Genomic DNA, 23,596 nt, shown 5'->3' with positions numbered 1-23,596 from the left:
AATCGATTTCCTCATCCCTAGTGATAACAATTAAACTATAGGAGGCAAAATTAGACGCTTTTAGGCTAGGTCTACACGAAGACATGTGTCGCGCGACAGATAGGGCACAACTACATTTTGTTGCACCAATGTCGTGCAACAATTTTTATAATGGTAGTCTATGGTGTCGCACTGCGACATGCTGCGACGCCACAGTCGCAGAAAAATCCATCTCAAATGGAATTTTTGCGACTGTCGCGTCGCAGCATGTCGCAGTGCGACACCATAGACTATTATTATAAAAATTGTCGCGCGACATTGGTGCGACAAAATGTTGCACGACAAATGTCGTCGTATAGACCTAGCTTGTCCAGCGTGCAGTGTAGCATGTTTGGCCACTAGATGTCAGCACGTGTGAAAACTGACATCTTTCATGATAGATTTTTACAAGGACAGGCAAAAAATAATGGCAAAAATATAAAAAGAATGAGACATGCAAAGCTTTTATTTCTGACCCTCTCCAGTTTTTGGCCTGCACACTGTGCACCTGCCCTACATTGTGTGAGCAAGGCTTACCTATTTTTCAATGAGCATCCAATTATCCAGAACATTTGATAATCCAGCATCTGCAAGTTCTTGCTAATGACTCGTAAAGGAAATATTACTATACCTGATATCTTAAAGGGATTTTCCCATCTGGTCTGGGACCCGCACCTATCTCCAGAACGGGGACCCCAAAGTATTAGGGAGAGCAGCCGCACAGCAGTGGCCAACTTCTGTTCACCGCTATGGGAGTGCCGAAAAGTGCTGGTTCAGCTACAGTACAGACCAAAAGTTTGGACACACCTTCTCATTCAAAGAGTTTTCTTTATTTTCATGACTATGAAAATTGTAGATTCACACTGAAGGCATCAAAACTATTAATTAACACATGTGGAATTATATACATAACAAACAAGTGTGAAACAACTGAAAATATGTCATATTCTAGGTTCTTCAAAGTAGCCACCTTTTGCTTTAATTACTGCTTTGCACACTCTTAGCATTCTCTTGATGAGCTTCAAGAGGTAGTCCCCTGAAATGGTTTTCCCTTCACAGGTGTGCCCTGTCAGGTTTAATAAGTGGGATTTCTTGCCTTATAAATGGGGTTGGGACCATCAGTTGCGTTGAGGATAAGTCAGGTGGATACACAGCTGATAGTCCTACTGAATAGACTGTTAGAATTTGTATTATGGCAAGAAAAAAGCATCTAAGTAAAGAAAAATGAGTGGCCATCATTACTTTAAGAAATGAAGGTCAGTCAGTCAGCTGAAAAATTGGGAAAACTTTAAAAGTAAGGGCTATTTGACCATGAAGGGGAGTGATGGGGTGCTGCACCAGATGACCTGGCCTCCACAGTCACCGGACCTGAACCCAATCGAGATGGTTTGGGGTGAGCTGGACCGCAGAGTGAAGGCAAAAGGGCCAACAAGTGCTAAGCATCTCTGGGAACTCCTTCAAGACTGTTGGAAGACCATTTCAGGGGACTACCTCTTGAAGCTCATCAAGAGAATGCCAAGAGTGTGCAAAGCAGTAATCAAAGCAAAAGGTGGCTACTTTGAAGAACCTAGAATATGACATATTTTCAGTTGTTTCACACTTGTTTGTTATGTATATAATTCCACATGTGTTAATTCATAGTTTTGATGCCTTCATAGTCATGAAAATAAAGAAAACTCTTTGAATGAGAAGGTGTGTCCAAACTTTTGGTCTGTACTGTATATTCGAAAGTCCCATAACATTCCGATGCACGCATCCATTCTTGAGGCTGTTATAATGGAATGGGTATTTTTTATGTTATTTTAATTGCCTCATTATAATTAACGGATGTAGAGGTTGTCATGAGCTTTTAAAAGAGGGTTGTACTGCGTCTAGTTCAGGTGATGATTAAGGCTATAAGCCGAAACGCGTAAACCAGTCATGCTGCATTGCTTTGGAATATTTTTAAGGGACTGAATAAAGATGTTTTAACTGGAAAGCATGGACCCCAGAAGCTATTTGTACAACAAGTAATGTCAAGATGGAACAACCCCTATAAAGGGGTTATCCAAGTTCTCCAACAGCGCCCCCATGTGCCGGGCCCCTCACAGGTAATATACTTACCCCGCTCCCCGCGCCACTGCTGGTCCCCACACCGCCGCTGCCGCTTCTCCCTGTACATGGATGAAAACATTCGGTATCGGGGGTAAGCAGCTAATGGCAGGCGGGACGGGGACGAGCCTCCCTAGCGTCACCCACGATACTAGGGAGACTCGTTCCCGCCTTCCATTGGCTGCTCCCCACCCGACACCGAATGTTTTCATCCATGTACAGGGAGAAGCAGCAGCGGCGGTGCGGGGATCAGGAGCGGGGAGCCAGGTAAGTATATTACCTGTGAGGGGCCCGGCACATGGGGGGGGGGGGCTGTTGGAGAACTTGGATAACCCCTTTAAGGGTACGGCTACACGGTGACACTGATCGAGGCCAGGATCGCAGAGTAGCAGTGATCCCATAGAAATGAATAAGATCGCAGTGCGAGTCTTAAAAATTCCAACACTGCTGGATTTTCTGCGACTCGCACTGCAATTTCCTAAATTTCTATGGGATCACCGCTACTCTGTGATCCTGGCCGCGACCAATGTAGCTTTACCCGTAAAATCTCTAGTAGTCAGCTATGAACGCTGCCAATGTCAGGCTCCTCTTCAAAGAGGATGAGTCACCACATTTTTTCATGCCAATTAAAACGTAATAGCGACAGATCTTCATTTTTATTTTTTATTTTTTTCTGATTACAGATTTTTTTTAATTCTATGATTATGGGGCCTGCCATCTTGCCTGAGCTGTTCAAAGAATTTTAAGAATTGCTTTACGGGTGCCACATGGCCCATAGACAGAATTGACTAAAGCTGACCTCATTGACTTCTATGGGAGAGTTTTCTAGGCATGCTGTGTGACCTGTGCAAAGATCATTTTACTAGCCAGGAGTAGATAAGCTTTGACAATCACCTGTCATTCTCAACTTGCCTGTAATGATAAGGAGAAAACTACAGTAAAGTGATCTATACAGACCAAGAAGTGGCGCCTATTACGCTTAGTGGCCAGTGCGGAAACGTCAGGATTTATGATTTTTGTTTAAATATAAATATTGACATGGAAAATGAAAAATAATAAAAATTCTAAAAAAATACATATAACATAAAAACATGATTTAAAAAATACCGTATTTTTCGCTTATAAGACGCGCCTGATGATAAGACAAACCTAGGTTTTTGAGGAGGAAAATAAGAAAAAAAATATTTTGAACCAGAAGGTGTGCTTTTGGTGGGTTTTGAACTAATGGTGGTCTGTGGATGACACTATTATGGGGGATCTGTGGATGACACTTATGGGGGCATCTGTGGATGACACTGTTATGGGGGGGATCTGTGGATGACGCACTGTTATGGGGATCTGTGGATGACGCACTGTTATGGGGGATCTGTGGATGACACTGTTATGGGGATCTGTGGATGACACTGTTATGGGGATCTGTGGATGACACTGTTATGGAAATCTGTGGATGACACTGTTATAGGGTACTGTGGATGACGCACTGTTATGGGGGATCTGTAGATGACACTGTTATGGGGATCTGTGGATGACACTGTTATGGGGTACTGTGGATGATGCACTGTTATGGGGGATCTGTGGATGACACTTTTATGGGGATCTGTGGATGACACTGTTATGGGGGATCTGTGGATGAGACTGTTATGGGGATCTGTGGATGACACTGTTATGGAGATCTGTGGATGACACTGTTATGGGGTACTGTGGATGACACACTGTTATGGGGGATCTGTGGATGACACTGTTATGGGGATCTGTGGATGACACTGTTATGGGGTACTGTGGATGATGCACTGTTATGGGGGATCTGTGGATGACACTGTTATGGGGATCTGTGGATGACACTGTTATGGGGGATCTGTGGATGAGACTGTTATGGGGATCTGTGGATGAGACTGTTATGGGGATCTGTGGATGAGACTGTTATGGGGATCTGTGGATGAGACTGTTATGGGGATCTGTGGATGACACTTTTATGGGGGATCTGTGGATGACGCACTGTTATGGGGGATCTGTGGATGACACTGTTATTGGGATCTGTGGATGACACTGTTATAAGGGATCTGTGGATGACACTGTTATGGGGATCTGTGGATGACACTGTTATGGGGATCTGTGGATGACGCATTGTTATGGAGGGTCTGTGGATGACACTGTTATGGGGATCTGTTGATGACACTGTTATGGGGATCTGTGGATGACACACTGTTATGGGGGATCTGTGGATGACACTGTTATGGGGATCTGTGGATGAAACTGTTATGGGGATCTGCGGATGACACTGTTATGGGGGATCTGTGGATGGTGCACTGTTATGGGGATCTGTGGATGACACTGGTATGGGGATCTGTGGATGACACTGTTATGGGGATCTTTGGATGACACTGTTATGGGGATCTGTGGATGACACTGTTATGGAGATCTGTGGATGACACTGTTATGGGGTACTGTGGATGACGCAATGTTATGGGGGATCTGTGGATGACACTGTTATGGGGATCTGTGGATGACACTGTTATGGGGGATCTGTGGATGAGACTGTTATGGGGATCTGTGGATGAGACTGTTATGGGGATCTGTGGATGAGACTGTTATGGGGATCTGTGGATGACACTTTTATGGGGGATCTGTGGATGACGCACTGTTATGGGGGATCTGTGGATGACACTGTTATGGGGATCTGTGGATGACACTGTTATGGGGATCTGTGGATGACACTGTTATGGGGATCTGTGGATGACACTGTTATGGAGATCTGTGGATGACACTGTTATGGGGATCTGTGGATGACACTGTTATGGGGATCTGTGGATGACATTGTTATGGGGGATCTGTGGATGACGCACTGTTATGGGGGATCTGTGGATGACACTGTTATGGGGATCTGTGGATGACACTGTTATGGGGATCTGTGGATGACACTGTTCGACGCATTGTTATGGAGGATCTGTGGATGACACTGTTATAAGGGATCTGTGGATGACACTGTTATGGGGATCTGTGGATGACACTGTTATGGGGATCTGTGGATGACGCACTGTTATGGGGGATCTGTGGATGAAACTGTTATGGGGATCTGTGGATGACACTGTTATGGGGGATCTGTGGATGGTGCACTGTTATGGGGATCTGTGGATGACACTGGTATGGGGATCTGTGGATGACACTGTTATGGGGATCTGTGGATGACACTGTTATGGGGATCTGTGGATGACACTGTTATGGAGATCTGTGGATGACACTGTTATGGGGTACTGTGGATGACGCACTGTTATGGGGGATCTGTGGATGACACTGTTATGGGGATCTGTGGATGAGATTGTTATGGGGATCTGTGGATGAGACTGTTATGGGGATCTATGGATGACACTTTTATGGGGGATCTGTGGATGAGACTGTTATGGGGATCTATGGATGACACTTTTATGGGGGATCTGTGGATGACGCACTGTTATGGGGGATCTGTGGATGACACTGTTATGGAGATCTGTGGATGACACTGTTATGGGGATCTGTGGATGACACTGTTATGGGGATCTGTGGATGACACTGTTATGGGGGATCTGTGGATGATGTATTGTTATGGAGGATCTGTGGATGACACTGTTATGGGGATCTGTGGATGACACTGTTATGGGGATCTGTGGATGACACTGTTATGGGGATCTGTGGATGACACTGTTATGGGGATCTGTGGATGACACACTGTTATGGGGGATCTGTGGATGACACTGTTATGGGGATCTGTGGATGACACTGTTATGGGGATCTGTGGATGACACTGTTATGGGGATCTGTGGATGGTGCACTGTTATGGGGATCTGTGGATGACACTGGTATGGGGATCTGTGGATGACACTGGTATGGGGATCTGTGGATGACACTGTTATGGGGATCTGTGGATGACACTGTTATGGAGATCTGTGGATGACACTGTTATGGGGTACTGTGGATGACGCACTGTTATGGGGGATCTGTGGATGACACTGTTATGGGGATCTGTGGATGACACTATTATGGGGGATCTGTGGATGAGACTGTTATGGGGATCTGTGGATAAGACTGTTATGGGGATCTGTGGATGAGACTGTTATGGGGATCTGTGGATGACAGTTTTATGGGGGATCTGTGGACGACGCACTGTTATGGGGGATCTGTGGATGACACTGTTATGGGGATCTGTGGATGACACTGTTATGGGGATCTGTGGATGACACTGTTATGGGAATCTGTGGATGAGACTGTTATGGGGATCTGTGGATGACACTTTTATGGGGGATCTGTGGATGACGCACTGTTATGGGGGATCTGTGGATGACACTGTTATGGGGATCTGTGGATGACACTGTTATGGGGATCTGTGGATGACACTGTTATGGGGGATCTGTGGATGAGACTGTTATGGGAATCTGTGGATGACACTGTTATGGGGGATCTGTGGATGATGCACTGTTATGGGGGATATGTGGATGATGCACTGTTATGGGGGCATCTGTGGATGACACTGTTATGGGGGATCTGTGGATGACACTTATGGGGTATCTGTGGATGACACTGTTATGGGGGATCTGTGGATGAGACTGTTATGGGGATCTGTGGATGACACTTTTATGGGGGATCTGTGGCTGACGCACTGTTATGGGGGATCTGTGGATGACACTGTTATAGGGATCTGTGGATGACACTGTTATAAGGGATCTGTGGATGACACTGTTATGGGGGATCTGTGGATGAGACTGTTATGGGAATCTGTGGATGACACTGTTATGGGGGATCTGTGGATGATGCACTGTTATGGGGGATATGTGGATGATGCACTGTTATGGGGGATCTGTGGATTATGCACTGTTATGGGGGCATCTGTGAATGACACTGTTATGGGGGATCTGTGGATGACACTTATGGGGGATCTGTGGATGACACTGTTATGGGGGGATCTGTGGATGACACTGTTATGGGGATCTGTGGATGACACTGTTATGGGGGATCTGTGGATGACGCACTGTTATGGGGGATCTGTGGATGAGACTGTTATGGGGATCCGTGGATGACACTGTTATGGGGGATCTGTGGATGACACTGTTATGGAGGATCTGTGGATGATGCACTGTTTTGGGGGATCTGTGGATGATGCACTGTTATGGGGGATCTGTGGATGATGCACTGTTATGGGAGCATCTTTGGATGACACTGTTATGGGGATATCTGTGGCTGATGCACTGTTATGGGGATCTGTGGATGACACTGTTATAAGGGATCTGTGGATGACACTGTTATGGGGGATCTGTGGATGGGACTGTTATGGGAATCTGTGGATGACACTGTTATGGGGATCTGTGGATGACACTGTTATGGGGGATCTGTGGATGACACTGTTATGGGGGATCTGTGGATGACACTGTTATGGGGGATCTGTGGATGACACTGTTATGGGGGGATCTGTGGATGACACTGTTATGGGGGGATCTGTGGATGACACTGTTATGGGGGGATCTGTGGATGACACTGTTATGGGGGGATCTGTGGATGACACTGTTATGGGGATTTGTGGATGACACTGTTATGGGGATCTGTGGATGACACTGTTATGGGGGATCTGTGGATGACGCACTGTTATGGGGGATCTGTGGATGAGACTGTTATGGGGATCTGTGGATGACACTGTTATGGGGGATCTGTGGATGACGCATTGTTATGGAGGATCTGTGGATGACACTGTTATGGGGATCTGTGGATGACACTGTTATGGGGATCTGTGGATGACACTGTTATGGGGATCTGTGGATGACACTGTTATGGGGATCTGTGGATGGTGCACTGTTATGGGGATCTGTGGATGACACTGGTATGGGGATCTGTGGATGACACTGCTATGGGGATCTGTGGATGACACTGTTATGGGGATCTGTGGATGACACTGTTATGGAGATCTGTGGATGACGCTGTTATGGGGTACTATGGATGATGCACTGTTATGGGGGATCTGTGGATGACACTGTTATGGGGATCTGTGGATGACACTGTTATAGGGGATCTGTGGATGACACTGTTATGGAAGATCTGTGGATGGTGCACTGTTATGGGGATCTGTGGATGACACTGGTATGGGGATCTGTGGATGACACTGTTATGGGGGGATCTGTGGATAACAATGTTATGGGGATCTGTGGATGACACTATTATGGGGATCTGTGGATGACACTGTTATGGGGGATCTGCGGATGACTCACTGTTATGGGGGATCTGTGGATGAGACTGTTATGGGGATCTGTTGATGACACTGTTATGGGGGATCTGTGGATGACACATTGTTATGGAGGATCTGTAGATGACACTGTTATGGGGGATCTGTGGAAGATGCACTGTTATGGGGGATCTGTGGATGATGCACTGTTATGGGGATCTGTGGATGACACTGTTATGGGGGATCTGTGGATGAGACTGTTATGGGAATCTGTGGATGACACTGTTATGGGGGATCTGTGGAAGATGCACTATTATGGGGGATATGTGGATGATGCACTGTTGTGGGGGATCTGTGGATGATGCACTGTTATGGGGGCATCTGTGGATGACACTGTTATGGAGGATCTGTGGATGATGCACTGTTATGGGGGATCTGTGGATGATGCACTGTTATGGGGGATCTGTGGATGATGCACTGTTATGGGGGCATCTGTGGATGACACTGTTATGGGGATATCTGTGGATGATACTGTTATGGGGGATCTGTGGATGACACTGTTATGGGGATCTGTGGATGACACTGTTATGGGGGATCTGTGGATGACACTGTTATGGGGGATCTGTGGATGACGTATTGTTATAGAGGATCTGTGGATGACACTGTTATGGGGATCTGTGGATGACACTGTTATGGGGATCTGTGGATGACACTGTTATGGGGATCTGTGGATGACACACTGTTATGGGGGATCTGTGGATGACACTGTTATGGGGATCTGTGGATGACACTGTTATGGGGATCTGTGGATGACACTGTTATGGGGGATCTGTGGATGGTGCACTGTTATGGGGATCTGTGGATGGTGCACTGTTATGGGGATCTGTGGATGACACTGGTATGGGGATCTGTGGATGACACTGTTATGGGGATCTGTGGATGACACTGTTATGGGGATCTGTGGATGACACTGTTATGGAGATCTGTGGATGACACTGTTATGGGGTACTGTGGATGACGCACTGTTATGGGGGATCTGTGGATGACACTGTTATGGGGATCTGTGGATGACCCTATTATGGGGGATCTGTGGATAAGACTGTTATGGAGATCTGTGGATGAGACTGTTATGGGGATCTGTGGATGAGACTGTTATGGGGATCTGTGGATGACAGTTTTATGGGGGATCTGTGGACGACGCACTGTTATGGGGGATCTGTGGATGACACTGTTATGGGGATCTGTGGATGACACTGTTATGGGGATCTGTGGATGACACTGTTATGGGGATCTGTGGATGACACTGTTATGGGGATCTGTGGATGAGACTGTTATGGGGATCTGTGGATGACACTTTTATGGGGGATCTGTGGATGACGCACTGTTATGGGGGATCTGTGGATGACACTGTTATGGGGATCTGTGGATGACACTGTTATAAGGGATCTGTGGATGACACTGTTATGGGGGATCTGTGGATGAGACTGTTATGGAAATCTGTGGATGACACTGTTATGGGGGATCTGTGGATGATGCACTGTTATGGGGGATATGTGGATGATGCACTGTTATGGGGGATCTGTGGATGAGACTGTTATGGGGATCCGTGGATGACACTGTTATGGGGGATCTGTGGATGACACTGTTATGGGGGATCTGTGGATGACACTGTTATGGGGGATCTGTGGATGACACTGTTATGGGGGGATCTGTGGATGACACTGTTATGGGGGGATCTGTGGATGACACTGTTATGGGGGGATCTGTGGATGACACTGTTATGGGGGGATCTGTGGATGACACTGTTATGGGGATTTGTGGATGACACTGTTATGGGGATCTGTGGATGACACTGTTATGGGGGATCTGTGGATGACGCACTGTTATGGGGGATCTGTGGATGAGACTGTTATGGGGATCTGTGGATGACACTGTTATGGGGGATCTGTGGATGACGCATTGTTATGGAGGATCTGTGGATGACACTGTTATGGGGATCTGTGGATGACACTGTTATGGGGATCTGTGGATGACACTGTTATGGGGATCTGTGGATGACACTGTTATGGGGATCTGTGGATGACACACTGTTATGGGGGATCTGTGGATGACACTGTTATGGGGATCTGTGGATGACACTGTTATGGGGATCTGTGGATGACACTGTTATGGGGGATCTGTGGATGGTGCACTGTTATGGGGATCTGTGAATGACACTGGTATGGGGATCTGTGGATGACACTGTTATGGGGATCTGTGGATGACACTGTTATGGGGATCTGTGGATGAGACTGTTATGGGGATCTGTGGATGACACTTTTATGGGGGATCTGTGGATGACGCACTGTTATGGGGGATCTGTGGATGACACTGTTATGGGGATCTGTGGATGACACTGTTATAAGGGATCTGTGGATGACACTGTTATGGGGGATCTGTGGATGAGACTGTTATGGAAATCTGTGGATGACACTGTTATGGGGGATCTGTGGATGATGCACTGTTATGGGGGATATGTGGATGATGCACTGTTATGGGGGATCTGTGGATGATGCACTGTTATGGGGGCATCTGTGGATGACACTGTTATGGGGGATCTGTGGATGACACTTATGGGGTATCTGTGGATGACACTGTTATGGGGGATCTGTGGATGAGACTGTTATGGGGATCTGTGGATGACACTTTTATGGGGGATCTGTGGCTGACGCACTGTTATGGGGGATCTGTGGATGACACTGTTATGGGGATCTGTGGATGACACTGTTATAAGGGATCTGTGGATGACACTGTTATGGGGGATCTGTGGATGAGACTGTTATGGGAATCTGTGGATGACACTGTTATGGGGGATCTGTGGATGATACACTGTTATGGGGGATATGTGGATGATGCACTGTTATGGGGGATCTGTGGATGATGCACTGTTATGGGGGCATCTGTGGATGACACTGTTATGGGGGATCTGTGGATGACACTTATGGGGGATCTGTGGATGACACTGTTATGGGGGGATCTGTGGATGACATTGTTATGGGGATCTGTGGATGACACTGTTATGGGGGATCTGTGGATGACGCACTGTTATGGGGGATCTGTGGATGAGACTGTTATGGGGATCCGTGGATGACACTGTTATGGGGGATCTGTGGATGACACTGTTATGGGGGATCTGTGGATGACACTGTTATGGGGGATCTGTGGATGACACTGTTATGGGGGGATCTGTGGATGACACTGTTATGGGGGGATCTCTGGATGACACTGTTATGGGGGGATCTGTGGATGACACTGTTATGGGGGGATCTGTGGATTACACTGTTATGGGGATTTGTGGATGACACTGTTATGGGGATCTGTGGATGACACTGTTATGGGGGATCTGTGGATGACGCACTGTTATGGGGGATCTGTGGATGAGACTGTTATGGGGATCTGTGGATGACACTGTTATGGGGGATCTGTGGATGACGCATTGTTATGGAGGATCTGTGGATGACACTGTTATGGGGATCTGTGGATGACACTGTTATGGGGATCTGTGGATGACACTGTTATGGGGATCTGTGGATGACACTGTTATGGGGATCTGTGGATGACACTGTTATGGGGATCTGTGGATGGTGCACTGTTATGGGGATCTGTGGATGACACTGGTATGGGGATCTGTGGATGACACTGCTATGGGGATCTGTGGATGACACTGTTATGGGGATCAGTGGATGACACTTATGGAGATCTGTGGATGACGCTGTTATGGGGTACTGTGGATGATGCACTGTTATGGGGGATCTGTGGATGACACTGTTATGGGGATCTGTGGATGACACTGTTATAGGGGATCTGTGGATGACACTGTTATGGGGGATCTGTGGATGGTGCACTGTTATGGGGATCTGTGGATGACACTGGTATGGGGATCTGTGGATGACACTGTTATGGGGGATCTGTGGATGACACTGTTATGGGGATCTGTGGATGACACTGTTATGGGGATCTGTGGATGACACTGTTATGGGGGATCTGTGGATGACGCACTGTTATGGGGGATCTGTGGATGAGACTGTTATGGGGATCTGTTGATGACACTGTTATGGGGGATCTGTGGATGACGCATTGTTATGGAGGATCTGTAGATGACACTGTTATGGGGGATCTGTGGAAGATGCACTGTTATGGGGGATCTGTGGATGATGCACTGTTATGGGGATCTGTGGATGACACTGTTATGGGGGATCTGTGGATGAGACTGTTATGGGAATCTGTGGATGACACTGTTATGGGGGATCTGTGGAAGATGCACTGTTATGCGGGATATGTGGATGATGCACTGTTGTGGGGGATCTGTGGATGATGCACTGTTATGGGGGCATCTGTGGATGACACTGTTATGGAGGATCTGTGGATGATGCACTGTTATGGGGGATCTGTGGATGATGCACTGTTATGGGGGATCTGTGGATGATGCACTGTTATGGGGGCATCTGTGGATGACACTGTTATGGGGATATCTGTGGATGATACTGTTATGGGGGATCTGTGGATGACACTGTTATGGGGGATCTGTGGATGACACTGTTATGGGGGATCTGTGGATGACACTGTTATGGGGGATCTGTGGATGACACTGTTATGGGGGGATCTGTGGATGACACTGTTATGGGGATCTGTGGATTACACTGTTATGGGGATCTGTGGATGACACTGTTATGGGGATCTGTGGATGACACTGTTATGGGGGATCTGTGGACGATGCACTGTTATGGGGGATCTGTGGATGACACTGTTATGAGGATCTGTGGATGACACTGTTATGGGGACCTGTGGATGACGCACTGTTATTGGGGGTCTATAGATGAGACTGTTATGGGGATCTGTGGATGACACTGTTATGGAGATATGTGGATGACACTGTTATGGAGATCTGTGGATGATGCACTGTTATGGGGGATCTGTGGATGATGACACTGTTATGGGGGATCTGTGGATGACACTGTTATGGGGGGATCTGTGGATGACACATATATAGCATCTTATACTTTAAATGTGTCATCCACAGATCCCCCCTTAACAGTGTCCCTGTGTAAATAGTGACCCCTAATACAGGGGCTGAAGGCCGGCAGTCACTGTACTCTATTACACCGGGCCACGGTCACAGCAGTCTTTATATGTAAAGTGTAGTCATGGGAGCTTTGTAAAAATATCACAATCCTCTGCAGTAGCGCAATCCTCTGTAGTACTCACTATCAAACTACCGTAGCAGGCAGGCTGGCTGGCAGTGTAACGTCACTCACTTCGTCACGCGCCTGCTCCTCCCACTTTATATAATTATATTATATTAACTATTGTCTATTTTGTTGTCTTTTATGATGATATTCAATAAAAATGTATTATTAATATATATGTGTGTTCTTGTTTGTTGGGTATATTGAGTATTTGCTCACACATAATCCCTCATCTTTTTGGTGATTGTTTTGGTTATATTCGCTTTATAAGACGCACTGCCATTTCCCCCCCCACTTTTGGGGGGAAAAAGTGCGTCTTATAAAGCAAAAAATACGGTAGGTCATTTTCTGATGACACATTCCCTTTAATATCTTAAGACTTTAAGGACCAAACGGAGCGTTATTTGCCCCCATAGACATGTATTAGGACGGAGCAAAAGGGACTGCCTCTTAAAGGCTTCAGTATTGCATTCCGTCCTAGAATTTCGTTATGTTCTGTTATAACTCTGTTATAACCAAACCTATAATGGAGTTCAATAATGCCAATGCGAACCCACCCTTATAGTGCGTTCCTGTACACACTACGTCCCGTCCTGAAGCTGTGCTCTGCCAGGACTTAGGGCAGCACAGATGCCCAGAGAAGAAGACCAAGGAGTGGTGAGTAATACTAGTTCTAGGACTAGGAGCACTATACTCACCGCTCCCTAGGTCCTGAAAATAAATGCATTTGTCCTCTTCCTGGGCCCCTTCCTGAGTTTGGGCCCCATAGCATTTGCCTTCCCTGCTTCCATGGTAGCTACTCCCCTGGAATGAGTATTTTTTTACGTTATTTTAATGGCTTCATTATGAAGCAATTCAGACCTTCCTATGAGGGTCCATGCATACGGCCGGATCCGCAAAACATGGATACCGGCCGGGTGCATTTCACATTTTGCAGAACTAAACGTTATATCCTCTGTAGAACTATCCTATCCTTGACCGCATGTATACGTGTGTAGGCTGGACTGTGTGCTCAGCAGTTCTCAGGAAGGACATATGTGTTAACAGAGTTACTGATTAACTCCTGCACTGCTAGACACTGCAGCTTGGGTGCAAGCAATGTATATTCATTGGACGGTTTGAGACCATCACCCCATCGTTTCTTTTGCATCGCTCTGAACGTGACAACCCCTTCCTTTCCCATTCTCCTCCCTGTAAGCCGGCCGTAGCCATTAGCTAATAGTAGTAGTAGACAAGCTGTGAGTAGTAGAAAAAGTCGCGGTGGAGACTGGTCGGTTCACACCATGGATATTAAATGGAGAAGTCTTGGAGAATATATACAGGACTAGCAATTGGGAAAGTAGGACCAAAATATGCACTCAGCAGCAGACATAATCAGGATCAGAGACACCCAGGGATTTCAGGTGTGACAGGCACACACGTATCTGTATCCTGCACCAGCCTTCCATAACCTGAGATCTCCTGCCTGGAAGCATGGACTCAACTGTGCATCCAGATGTAAGTCCATAGGGAAGTTTTTATGGGGGTCTGTGATGGTTTGGAGTATGTATTTGGCTAGATGTACAGAATTTATCATGGTATGATCAGTGTTGAAGAAATAAACGTAGTTCCAGTCATCTTATGACTAAGGACAGTTTGTCACCATAATAAAGAAGAAGGCAACACAACGAAACTGAAGTGCTGGAACTACGTTTATTTCTTCTGTTACCAAAGTTCTTACCTGAGTTGCTCCGTGCACTGGGGGTTAATGACTATTATCAGGTGAGCTGGAATTCAACTCTAAACAGTCATGATCAGTGTTGAGTATGATGGTCATTATTGGACATGTAGTGTCCATATGTCTCCATTGAGCAGGTTTATTGCATGAGAAGTGCCCCTAGGCTAATCCATACTTGCACAAAGGTTGAATTTCAGCTTTGTAAAGCTAGACATACACATTTATTTTATTATTTATTTTATGCACTTATATAGCGCTACTATATTCCACAGCGCTTTACAGACATTAGCATCCAACTGTCCCCAATGGGTCTCACAATCTAAGGTCCCTATCAGTATGTATTTGGAGTGTGGGAAGAAACCGGAATACCCGGAGGAAACCCACGCAAACACAGGGAGAACATACAAACTCTGTGCAGATGTTGTCCTTGGTCGGATTTGAACCCAGGACCCCAGTGCTAACCATTGAGCCACCATGCTGCCCATACACATACAGATATTGTGCTACAATGGCTTCTGCAAAACACTTGACCATTATATAGACTGATTGGTACTTCTTAGTGACTATTGGGAAGTCTGATGCACTCTCATATGTAATAAATTATGTCGAAAATTAATCTGCACACACATTATGGGAATGAGTTAGGGGCGTAGCTATAGGGAAAGTAGGGGAAGCGGCTGTTTTGGGGCCCTGACCCAGAAGGGTCCCATTCAGGAGGAGGGCTAAAAGATTTTGTCAGGGCCCCCTCAACAGTATTACACAATTAAATTATATACGGTGACAGTATAGACAGTGTGGAAAACAGATGGAACAGCTGCCGGGCCTGGTCTGAGAGAGCGATCTTTACTAGCCACAGGAATGGGGGCGGCATTCAAAAATTTGCTGTGGGGCCAGTCATTTCTAGCTACGCCACTGGGATAAGTATTAAGGTTGTTTCAGTCAATGACATGAAGGTCAATTTATATAGGAAGCAGGTGGAGGGTTTGGGCAGTAGGCTAGTCCAAGACATGGCTAATTAGACCCTACAAGACAGCAATGGGGCTTAGCAGTGTCTCTTTGGGTGAAGTTGGCAATGGACTGGATTACTTTTTGCTTGACTCATGAGGAGTTTCTGACCAGAAGTCACTAGTCAAGGGCTTGAGTTAATACCTGTATCCACTGAATACAGTGACTATTAGTCATTGCGTAAAATTCTAATAACGATGACCGCAGTCACCCCGTGAGGAGCCAGAAGAGAACTAGGCTCTTGGCCAAATGGGCAGAAGAAGTGAATCCTTCAACATGTGACTAGATTGGCAAGAAAATTATTGATTGTCAGATTGCCCCACGCTCAAATCTACGCCAGCTTCCCATGACTGTTATTTTTGTTAGTGTGGGCATATGTCGGGGTATTGCCACCACATTTCATCATATACTCAAGTAGTGGAATAGAGAGATTCACAACATGAAGCTTTAATGAAGAAATTTTTGTTTTATCAGCAATGTTGAGTAAGAAAAGTCTTGGTTCACAGTCAATGAGTCAAAAGGGTTGTTCTGGTCGTATGTAAATAAGGCTTGGTGTGTGGAGGCACAGAGGTTTGACTGACAGTTTCTATATGGACATGTAATACCATTTTCCTTGTTGTTTTATGGAGGCTTTCTCCCCTAAAAATATTATTTTAAGGGGCACCATTCAACAGCACACAGAGTGCTATGACTATGTAAATGGACCCTTAGGGACCCCAGAATCATAACGTATCATCTATTCACAGATTAAGTGCTGCTAGGGTCTCACCTCTTCTAGTAGAAATAATAAAGGAATGGCACAACATAGAGACATAAGAATAGATGCTCCAGAATTGTTATTACATGGGGAATGCATGAAGCTATTAAAACTGGCAGTTCAGGACTCTCAGGAGTGGTAAAAGGTCCTCTTTAAGACGGGGACACAGGACCAATGTACTCATAATCGGTGGTGGTCCCAGTGGTGGGACTCCCAGTGATATACAGTGGTCCCTCAAGGATACAATATTTTCAACATATAATGGTCTTTTCTGACCCATCGTAAGTTAAAACTAGACTCAACATACAATGTCTCAGACTCAGATCCAACCAATCAAGGCCACTTCTCTGGTAAAATAGCTGGATTAGTTGCTAGTTACCAGCTATTCCTGACTGTTATATGTAAAGACTTGTTTTATCTGTCTTAGCTATTTGCTTATTTTTCTTAAATCTTAATTTTCTCTTATCTTGGATGACATTTTGAGGCTTTGGAACCAATTACTCAAGTTACAATGGTTTCAACATACAATGGTCGTCCTGGAACCAATTAATATTGTAACTTGAGGGTCCATTGTATACTTATTTTCCCTGGCGCCTCCACAACGGCACTCTCAGGAGGGTGTCCCCGCCTCCCCATGACAGGAAACAACCTAGAAGCTCAAGTTTAAAAGGCCCCCTCCCTTTACCTGCTTCACTTGTTGTTTCCTCTCCTCGGGATCGTGTGGAAGCCGCTCCTGCGGTGTCAAGAGTTCAAGTCATCCCGCACGGCCTATTATTATTGCCCCATCCTGGGAGGGCCGGTGCAGAGGACGGTACAGAAGGGACCTGGAGCCTCTATCCCCGCTCCTTAGGCATAAGCCCTTCAGTGAAGGCAGCCCCGGGCATCCGTTCCCCAGCTCCATCTTGCGGCGGGAAACGAGGGATCGCCCGCATGTGCGCATGCACAAACAGGCCGGAGCTCTCTAGGGCCGAGAGTTCCGTTTGCCAGGCCTCTGCGCGTCACTTCCGCCAGCGCATGACGTCAGAGGCCTGGCGGATATCAGGGGAGATGTCAGCAGGAAGGAGAGCTGCAGTCCCAGCATCTTCATGACACGTGCAGCATGTCAGCTACACTGGAAGTGCCAGATACAGATATGTCCCAGAAGCCTGTGGATCCTTCTGCCGCCCAGAGCCCGGTAAGCCTCCTTCCAAATATTGTGCTACATACAGTCAGTTCCATAAATATTGGGACATCGACACATTTTTGGCTCTACACACCACCACGATGGATTTCAAATGAAACAAACAAGGTGTGCTTTACCTGCAGACTGTCAGCTTTAATTTGAGGGTATTTACATCCAAATCAGGTGAACGGTGTAGGAATTACAACAGTTTGCATATGTGCCTCCCACTTGTTAAGGGACCAAAAGTAATGGGACAATTGGCTTCTCAGCTGTTCCATGGCCAGGTGTGTGTTATTCCCTCATTATCCCAATTACAATGAGCAGATAAAAGGTCCAGAGTTCATTTCAAGTGTGCTATTTGCATTTGGAATATGTTGCTGTCAACTCTCAAAATGAGATCCAAAGAGCTGTCACTATCAGTGAAGCAAGCCATCATTAGGTTGAAGAAACAAAACAAACCCATCAGAGAGATAGCAACATTAGACATGGCCAAAACAACTGTTTGGAACATTCTTAAAAAGAAGGAACGCACCGGTGAGCTCAGCAACACCAAAAGATCTGGAGGACCACGGAAAACAACTGTGGTGGATGACCGAAGAATTCTTTCCCTGGTGAAGAAAGCACCCTTTGCAACAGTTGGCCAGATCAAGAACACTCTCCAGGAGGTAGGTGTATGTGTGTCAAATGAGTGAATACAGAGGGTTCACCACAAGATGTAAACCATTGGTGAGCCTCAAAAACAGGAAGGCCAGATTAGAGTTTGCCAAACGACATCTAAAAAAGCCTTCACAATTCTGGAACAACATCCTATGGACAGATGAGACCAAGATCAACTTGTACCAGAGTAATGGGAAGAGAAGAGTATGGAGAAGGAAAGGAACTGCTCATGATCTTAAGCATACCACCTCATCAGTGAAGCATTGTGGTGGTAGTGTCATGGCGTGGGCATGTATGGCTGCCAATGGAACTGGTTCTCTTGTATTTATTGATGATGTGACTGCTGACAAAAGCAGCAGGATGAATTCTGAAGTGTCTTGGGCAATATTATCTTTTCATATTCAGCCAAATGCTTCAGAACTCATTGGACGGCGCTTCACAGTGCAGATGGACAATGACCCAAAGCATACTGCAAAAGCAACCAAAGAGTTTTTTAAGGGTAAAAAGTGTAATGTTATGCAATGGCCAAGTCAATCACCTGACCTGAATCCGGTTGAGCATGCATTTCACTTGCTGAAGACAAAACTGAAGGGAAAATGCCCCAAGAACAAGCAGGAACTGAAGACAGTTGCAGTAGAGGTCTGGCAAAGCATCACCAGGGATGAAACCCAGCGTCTGGTGATGTCTATCCGTTCCAGACTTCAGGCTGTAATTGACTGTAAAGGATTTACAACCAAGTATTAAAAAGTGAAAGTTTTATTTATGATTATTATTCTGTCCCATTACTTTTGGTCCCTTAACAAGTGGGAGGCACATATGCAAACTGTTGTAATTCCTACACCGTTCACCTGATTAAGATGTAAATACCCTCAAATTATAGCTGACAGTCTGCAGTTAAAGCACATCTTGTTAGTTTCATTTCAAATCCATTGTGGTGGTGTATAGAGCCAAAAATTTTAGAATTGTGTCGATGTCCCAATATTTATGGACCTGGCTGTATGTAGCTCCTGCTGTGTGTGTGTGTGGGGGGGGGGACTAATATCCCCCCACTGGTGTGATGCTGGTCCCAAGTTAGAGTTATGGCCACTAGCCCTGATTTATATTATTACTTTGTAGGGCAGGGAGACCAGCACCATTAAATTCTCTGGAGTAGAATCGGGGCGGAAAAAATGTGCAATCTGCAAAAAATCCCTGCCGTCAAAGACTTAAAAGGTGCTCTGTCCCAGATGTACGGACAAAGTGGTGACCGAAGAGTCTCCTTCCTTCCTAGAATCTATAAGAAATAAGATCAAGGAAGAAGTAAAGACGGTGATAGACGCAAGACTACCACCATGTTCCCCCAACCATCTACCTCTCAAAGATCACAGACGTTGGAATTCCAAGTTGAACCTGACTCTGATGATGAGGAAAAATTCTCAGATGTAGGTTCTGAGTTCTCTGAGGATGATTCTGGGAAGCTCTGAGGACACAGAAAAATTATTGAGAACTATAAGAGCCACTATGAAAATTGAGGAAGTAAAAGAGCCCCAGTCTATTCAAGATAGAATGTTCCAGGAACTGGGTGAAAAGAGAAGAAAGGTTTTTCCCGTTCATAACAATATAAAAATGCTAATCACCAAGGAATGGAAAGATCCTGAGAAGCGAAATGCAATCCCAAATGCCTTTAAGCGGAAATATCCTTTTGCAGATTCAGACGCAGCTTTGTGGGATAAGACTCCAAAGATAGATGCCCCTGTTGCCCGCATATCAAAAAAGACTTCACTGCCCTTTGAAGATATGGGCCTTTTAAAAGACCCTATGAACAAAAAATGTGAGGGTCTTCTCAAACGGGCATGGGAAACAGACACGGCTATGCTAAGGCCGAGTATAGCGGCAACCTGCACCTCCAGATCATTGTCAGTCTGGTTAACCCAGTTAGAGGAACACCTGGCAGCCATTTCCACATGCTATGCTTGCTGTCAGTGAATAGAAATGCTGTTTATATCCAGAGGCTGACTACCTGCCAGGATCATGTCCGGCTGATGCTGCATCATGCTTTGTTACAGTGGATCAGAGCGCTCTGTAGAGTTCTTGCTGTGTGCTGGGGCATTGGGCCCTATAGTAATAATCTATAAGGTAGACTGGTGGCTTTATTGTCTCATGTCACACCCTTGTGATTGGATTTCTTTTAAGAAAATATTTTAAAATTCTCCAAATACACGTCACTAATACTAGAAAAAAGTACCCGGCACTGCCCAAGTATGAAGTGTTGGTCTATCTGTTTGTGTATTTATTAGATTTGTTCCTAGGGGGTCCAGGGGGCCAATCCATGACCTTTTATTTATTTTTTTATGGGGAAATCGCTAGTAGCCCTATATACGGTACCCTGTATACAGTACCCACAGCACCCTGCCTCCTTAACTGTGACTTCCAAAGCGCTCTGCCCCCTGAACAGTGACCTCCACACAGGGCCGGACTGGCCTGCCGGGATACCGGGAAATTTCCCGTTAGGCCGGCAGGCCTGAGTGCCGCAAGGCCGCGGCCCTGGTGACAAGTGGGGGGAGGCCGGCGGCAGGGCACAGCAGGAGATGAGCGCTTCCATTGTGGAAGCGCTCATCTACATAGTCATCTGTATCGCCGTCCTCAGGACAGCGATACAGATGTCTATGCTACGGCAGGGGAGGGAGAGGTGTGTCCCCTCCTGTTCCTCTGATAGGCTGCCAGCACTAGGCCGGCAGCCTATCAGAGGCCGGTGCAGGCGGCGCGATGACGTCATCGCGCCGCCTGAGGCGTATAGCGAGGGACACAGGCCGGAAGAGGCCTGCATCGCATCGCTGGAGGTAAGTCTAAGTGTTTTTTTTTGTTTTTTTTTATATAGGTACAATACTGGATCATTATGGGGGGGGGCTACTGGAACATGATATGGGGGGGGGCTACTGGCACATAAGGACGACTACTGGCACATAAGGGGGGCTACTGGCACATGGTGGGGGGCCTACTGGCACATGATGGGGGGGCCTACTGGCACATGATAAGGGGGGCTACTGGCACATAAGGGGGGCTGCTGGCACATGGGGGGCTATTGGCACATGATAAGGGGCGGCTACTGGCACATAAGGGGGCTACTGAAACATGATAAGGGGGGGCTACTGGCACATAAGGACGACTACTGGCACATGATGGGGGGATACTGGAACATGATAAGGGGGGGCTACTGGCACATAAGGATGACTACTGGCACATAAGGGGGGCTACTGGCACATGATGGGGGGCTACTGGCACATAAGGATGACTACTGGCACATAAGGGGGGCTACTGGCACATGGGGGGGCTATTGGCACATGATAAGGGGGCTACTGGCAGATTAGGGGCCTATTGGCACATGATATGGGGGCTACTGGCACATGGGGGGCTATTGGCACATAATAAGGGGGCTACTGGCACATAAGGGGGCTACTGGCACATAAGGGGGGCTACTGGCACATGATAAGGGGGGGGCTCTGACTGCTGGCACATGATGGTGGGGGGGCTCTTATTACTGGCACATGATTGGGGGGCATCTATGGGGGCACATCTTACTGGCACATGATTGGGGGGGCATCTATGGGGGCACATCTTACTGGCACATGATTGGGGGCATCTATTGGGGCACCTATTACTGGCAGATTATTGGGTGGGACTATAGGGGCATCTACTGAGGCTAAAAAGAAGGGGTATTTTATATGGGGGGCTCTGTAAAGGGGCATTTTATACTGGTACACATTATGGTGGGTACTATGGGGAAGGGGGGAGCACTATTGGGTCATCTACGGGGGCACTGAGAAGGGGTATTTTATATTGGCACATTATGGGAACATTAGCTCAACTGGGGGCATTACAAATGGGTTTGTTTTGCACATTATAAGGAGAATTATTACTACTGGGGGGGGGGGGCTTTATTACTCCCCCATGGTATGACCCCCTAGTAGCAGCACCAGCCTCTCCCTGCTCTGCTATCCCTCTACCCCTTCTCCAAATCCTTATTATGAAATCTTTCTCATTAGGATAAAACACATCAGCTCCACCGAGCCCCCGGCCAAAGTGTTGAAGTGGTGTCCGAGATCCCCAAGGGCCAAGCCAAGTAATTGTAAGTTGTTTGTTTGTAATTGAAATATGTTTGTTTGTAGTTGATCTTGCAGATTTTTTATTTTTTTTGCAGCATATGGGTGAGATTTTATAAATATTTTTATTATTTGGTCAAAAGGCTCATTGGGGGGGATTGTAACAGGACTGCCGTAGAATATCTAAAATAGCTGGTCAAGTAAAATATTGCGTGCAACAATCATTAAATAGGTGGCCACACGTGTTTTTAAAATGAATGCTTTCTCCTATTATAAACAAGTAAATAATGACGCAACGCTGTGGGGCTGGTGTGCAACTTTTTCCAGGGCTGGTTTTTATCCCCAGTCCGGCCCTGCCTCCACAGCACCCCGCCCCCTCAACAGTGACGGACAAACAGACATTTTTATAATATAGATTTTTTTTTAGCCCTTAGTCATTTGTATGTCATGGTCACCTGGTATAAGACAAGCGGCAGATCTTAAATATATCTATACGCTATCTATTCTATAGGAGAAGCCAGGTATTAGGACTTCCCACACTGTTGGCTTTACATTAACCCTGTCATGTGGATGATTGCATTTATCTATGTCTTATGTAACTGACCGTGAATATTCCTGTATTTACCATTGCGCAAAGGTTAACTGTTCAGTTGCCTTCCTTTTGGGATACCAGGACTATATGTAACATAAAAGTATAGTTTTAG

The 23,596-nt window shown here is 46.3% G+C and overlaps 1 protein-coding gene across 2 annotated transcripts in view; it reads left to right on the top strand.

Annotated features, from left to right (window-relative positions):
• Positions 1–23,596, top strand: part of GCK (glucokinase) — a 72,456-nt gene that overhangs the window by 13,050 nt on the left and 35,810 nt on the right. The window contains exon 1 of one of the 2 annotated variants that reach the window (XM_040414566.1): positions 14,704–15,012. The exons of the other annotated variant lie outside the window; for it this stretch is intronic. Within the exon in view, the coding sequence (XP_040270500.1) occupies positions 14,989–15,012 (24 nt within the window). The 5' untranslated portion in view covers positions 14,704–14,988. Of the gene's footprint in view, positions 1–14,703; positions 15,013–23,596 lie in introns of those variants that run through there. 2 annotated transcript variants of the gene reach the window in all.

This window comes from Bufo bufo, chromosome 1, assembly GCF_905171765.1.
Source record: "Bufo bufo chromosome 1, aBufBuf1.1, whole genome shotgun sequence".
In the NCBI taxonomy this organism is placed as follows: Eukaryota; Metazoa; Chordata; class Amphibia; order Anura; family Bufonidae; genus Bufo; species Bufo bufo.
Note: the sequence above shows the minus strand (reverse complement) of the source record. Positions and strands in the feature narration are given on the sequence as shown.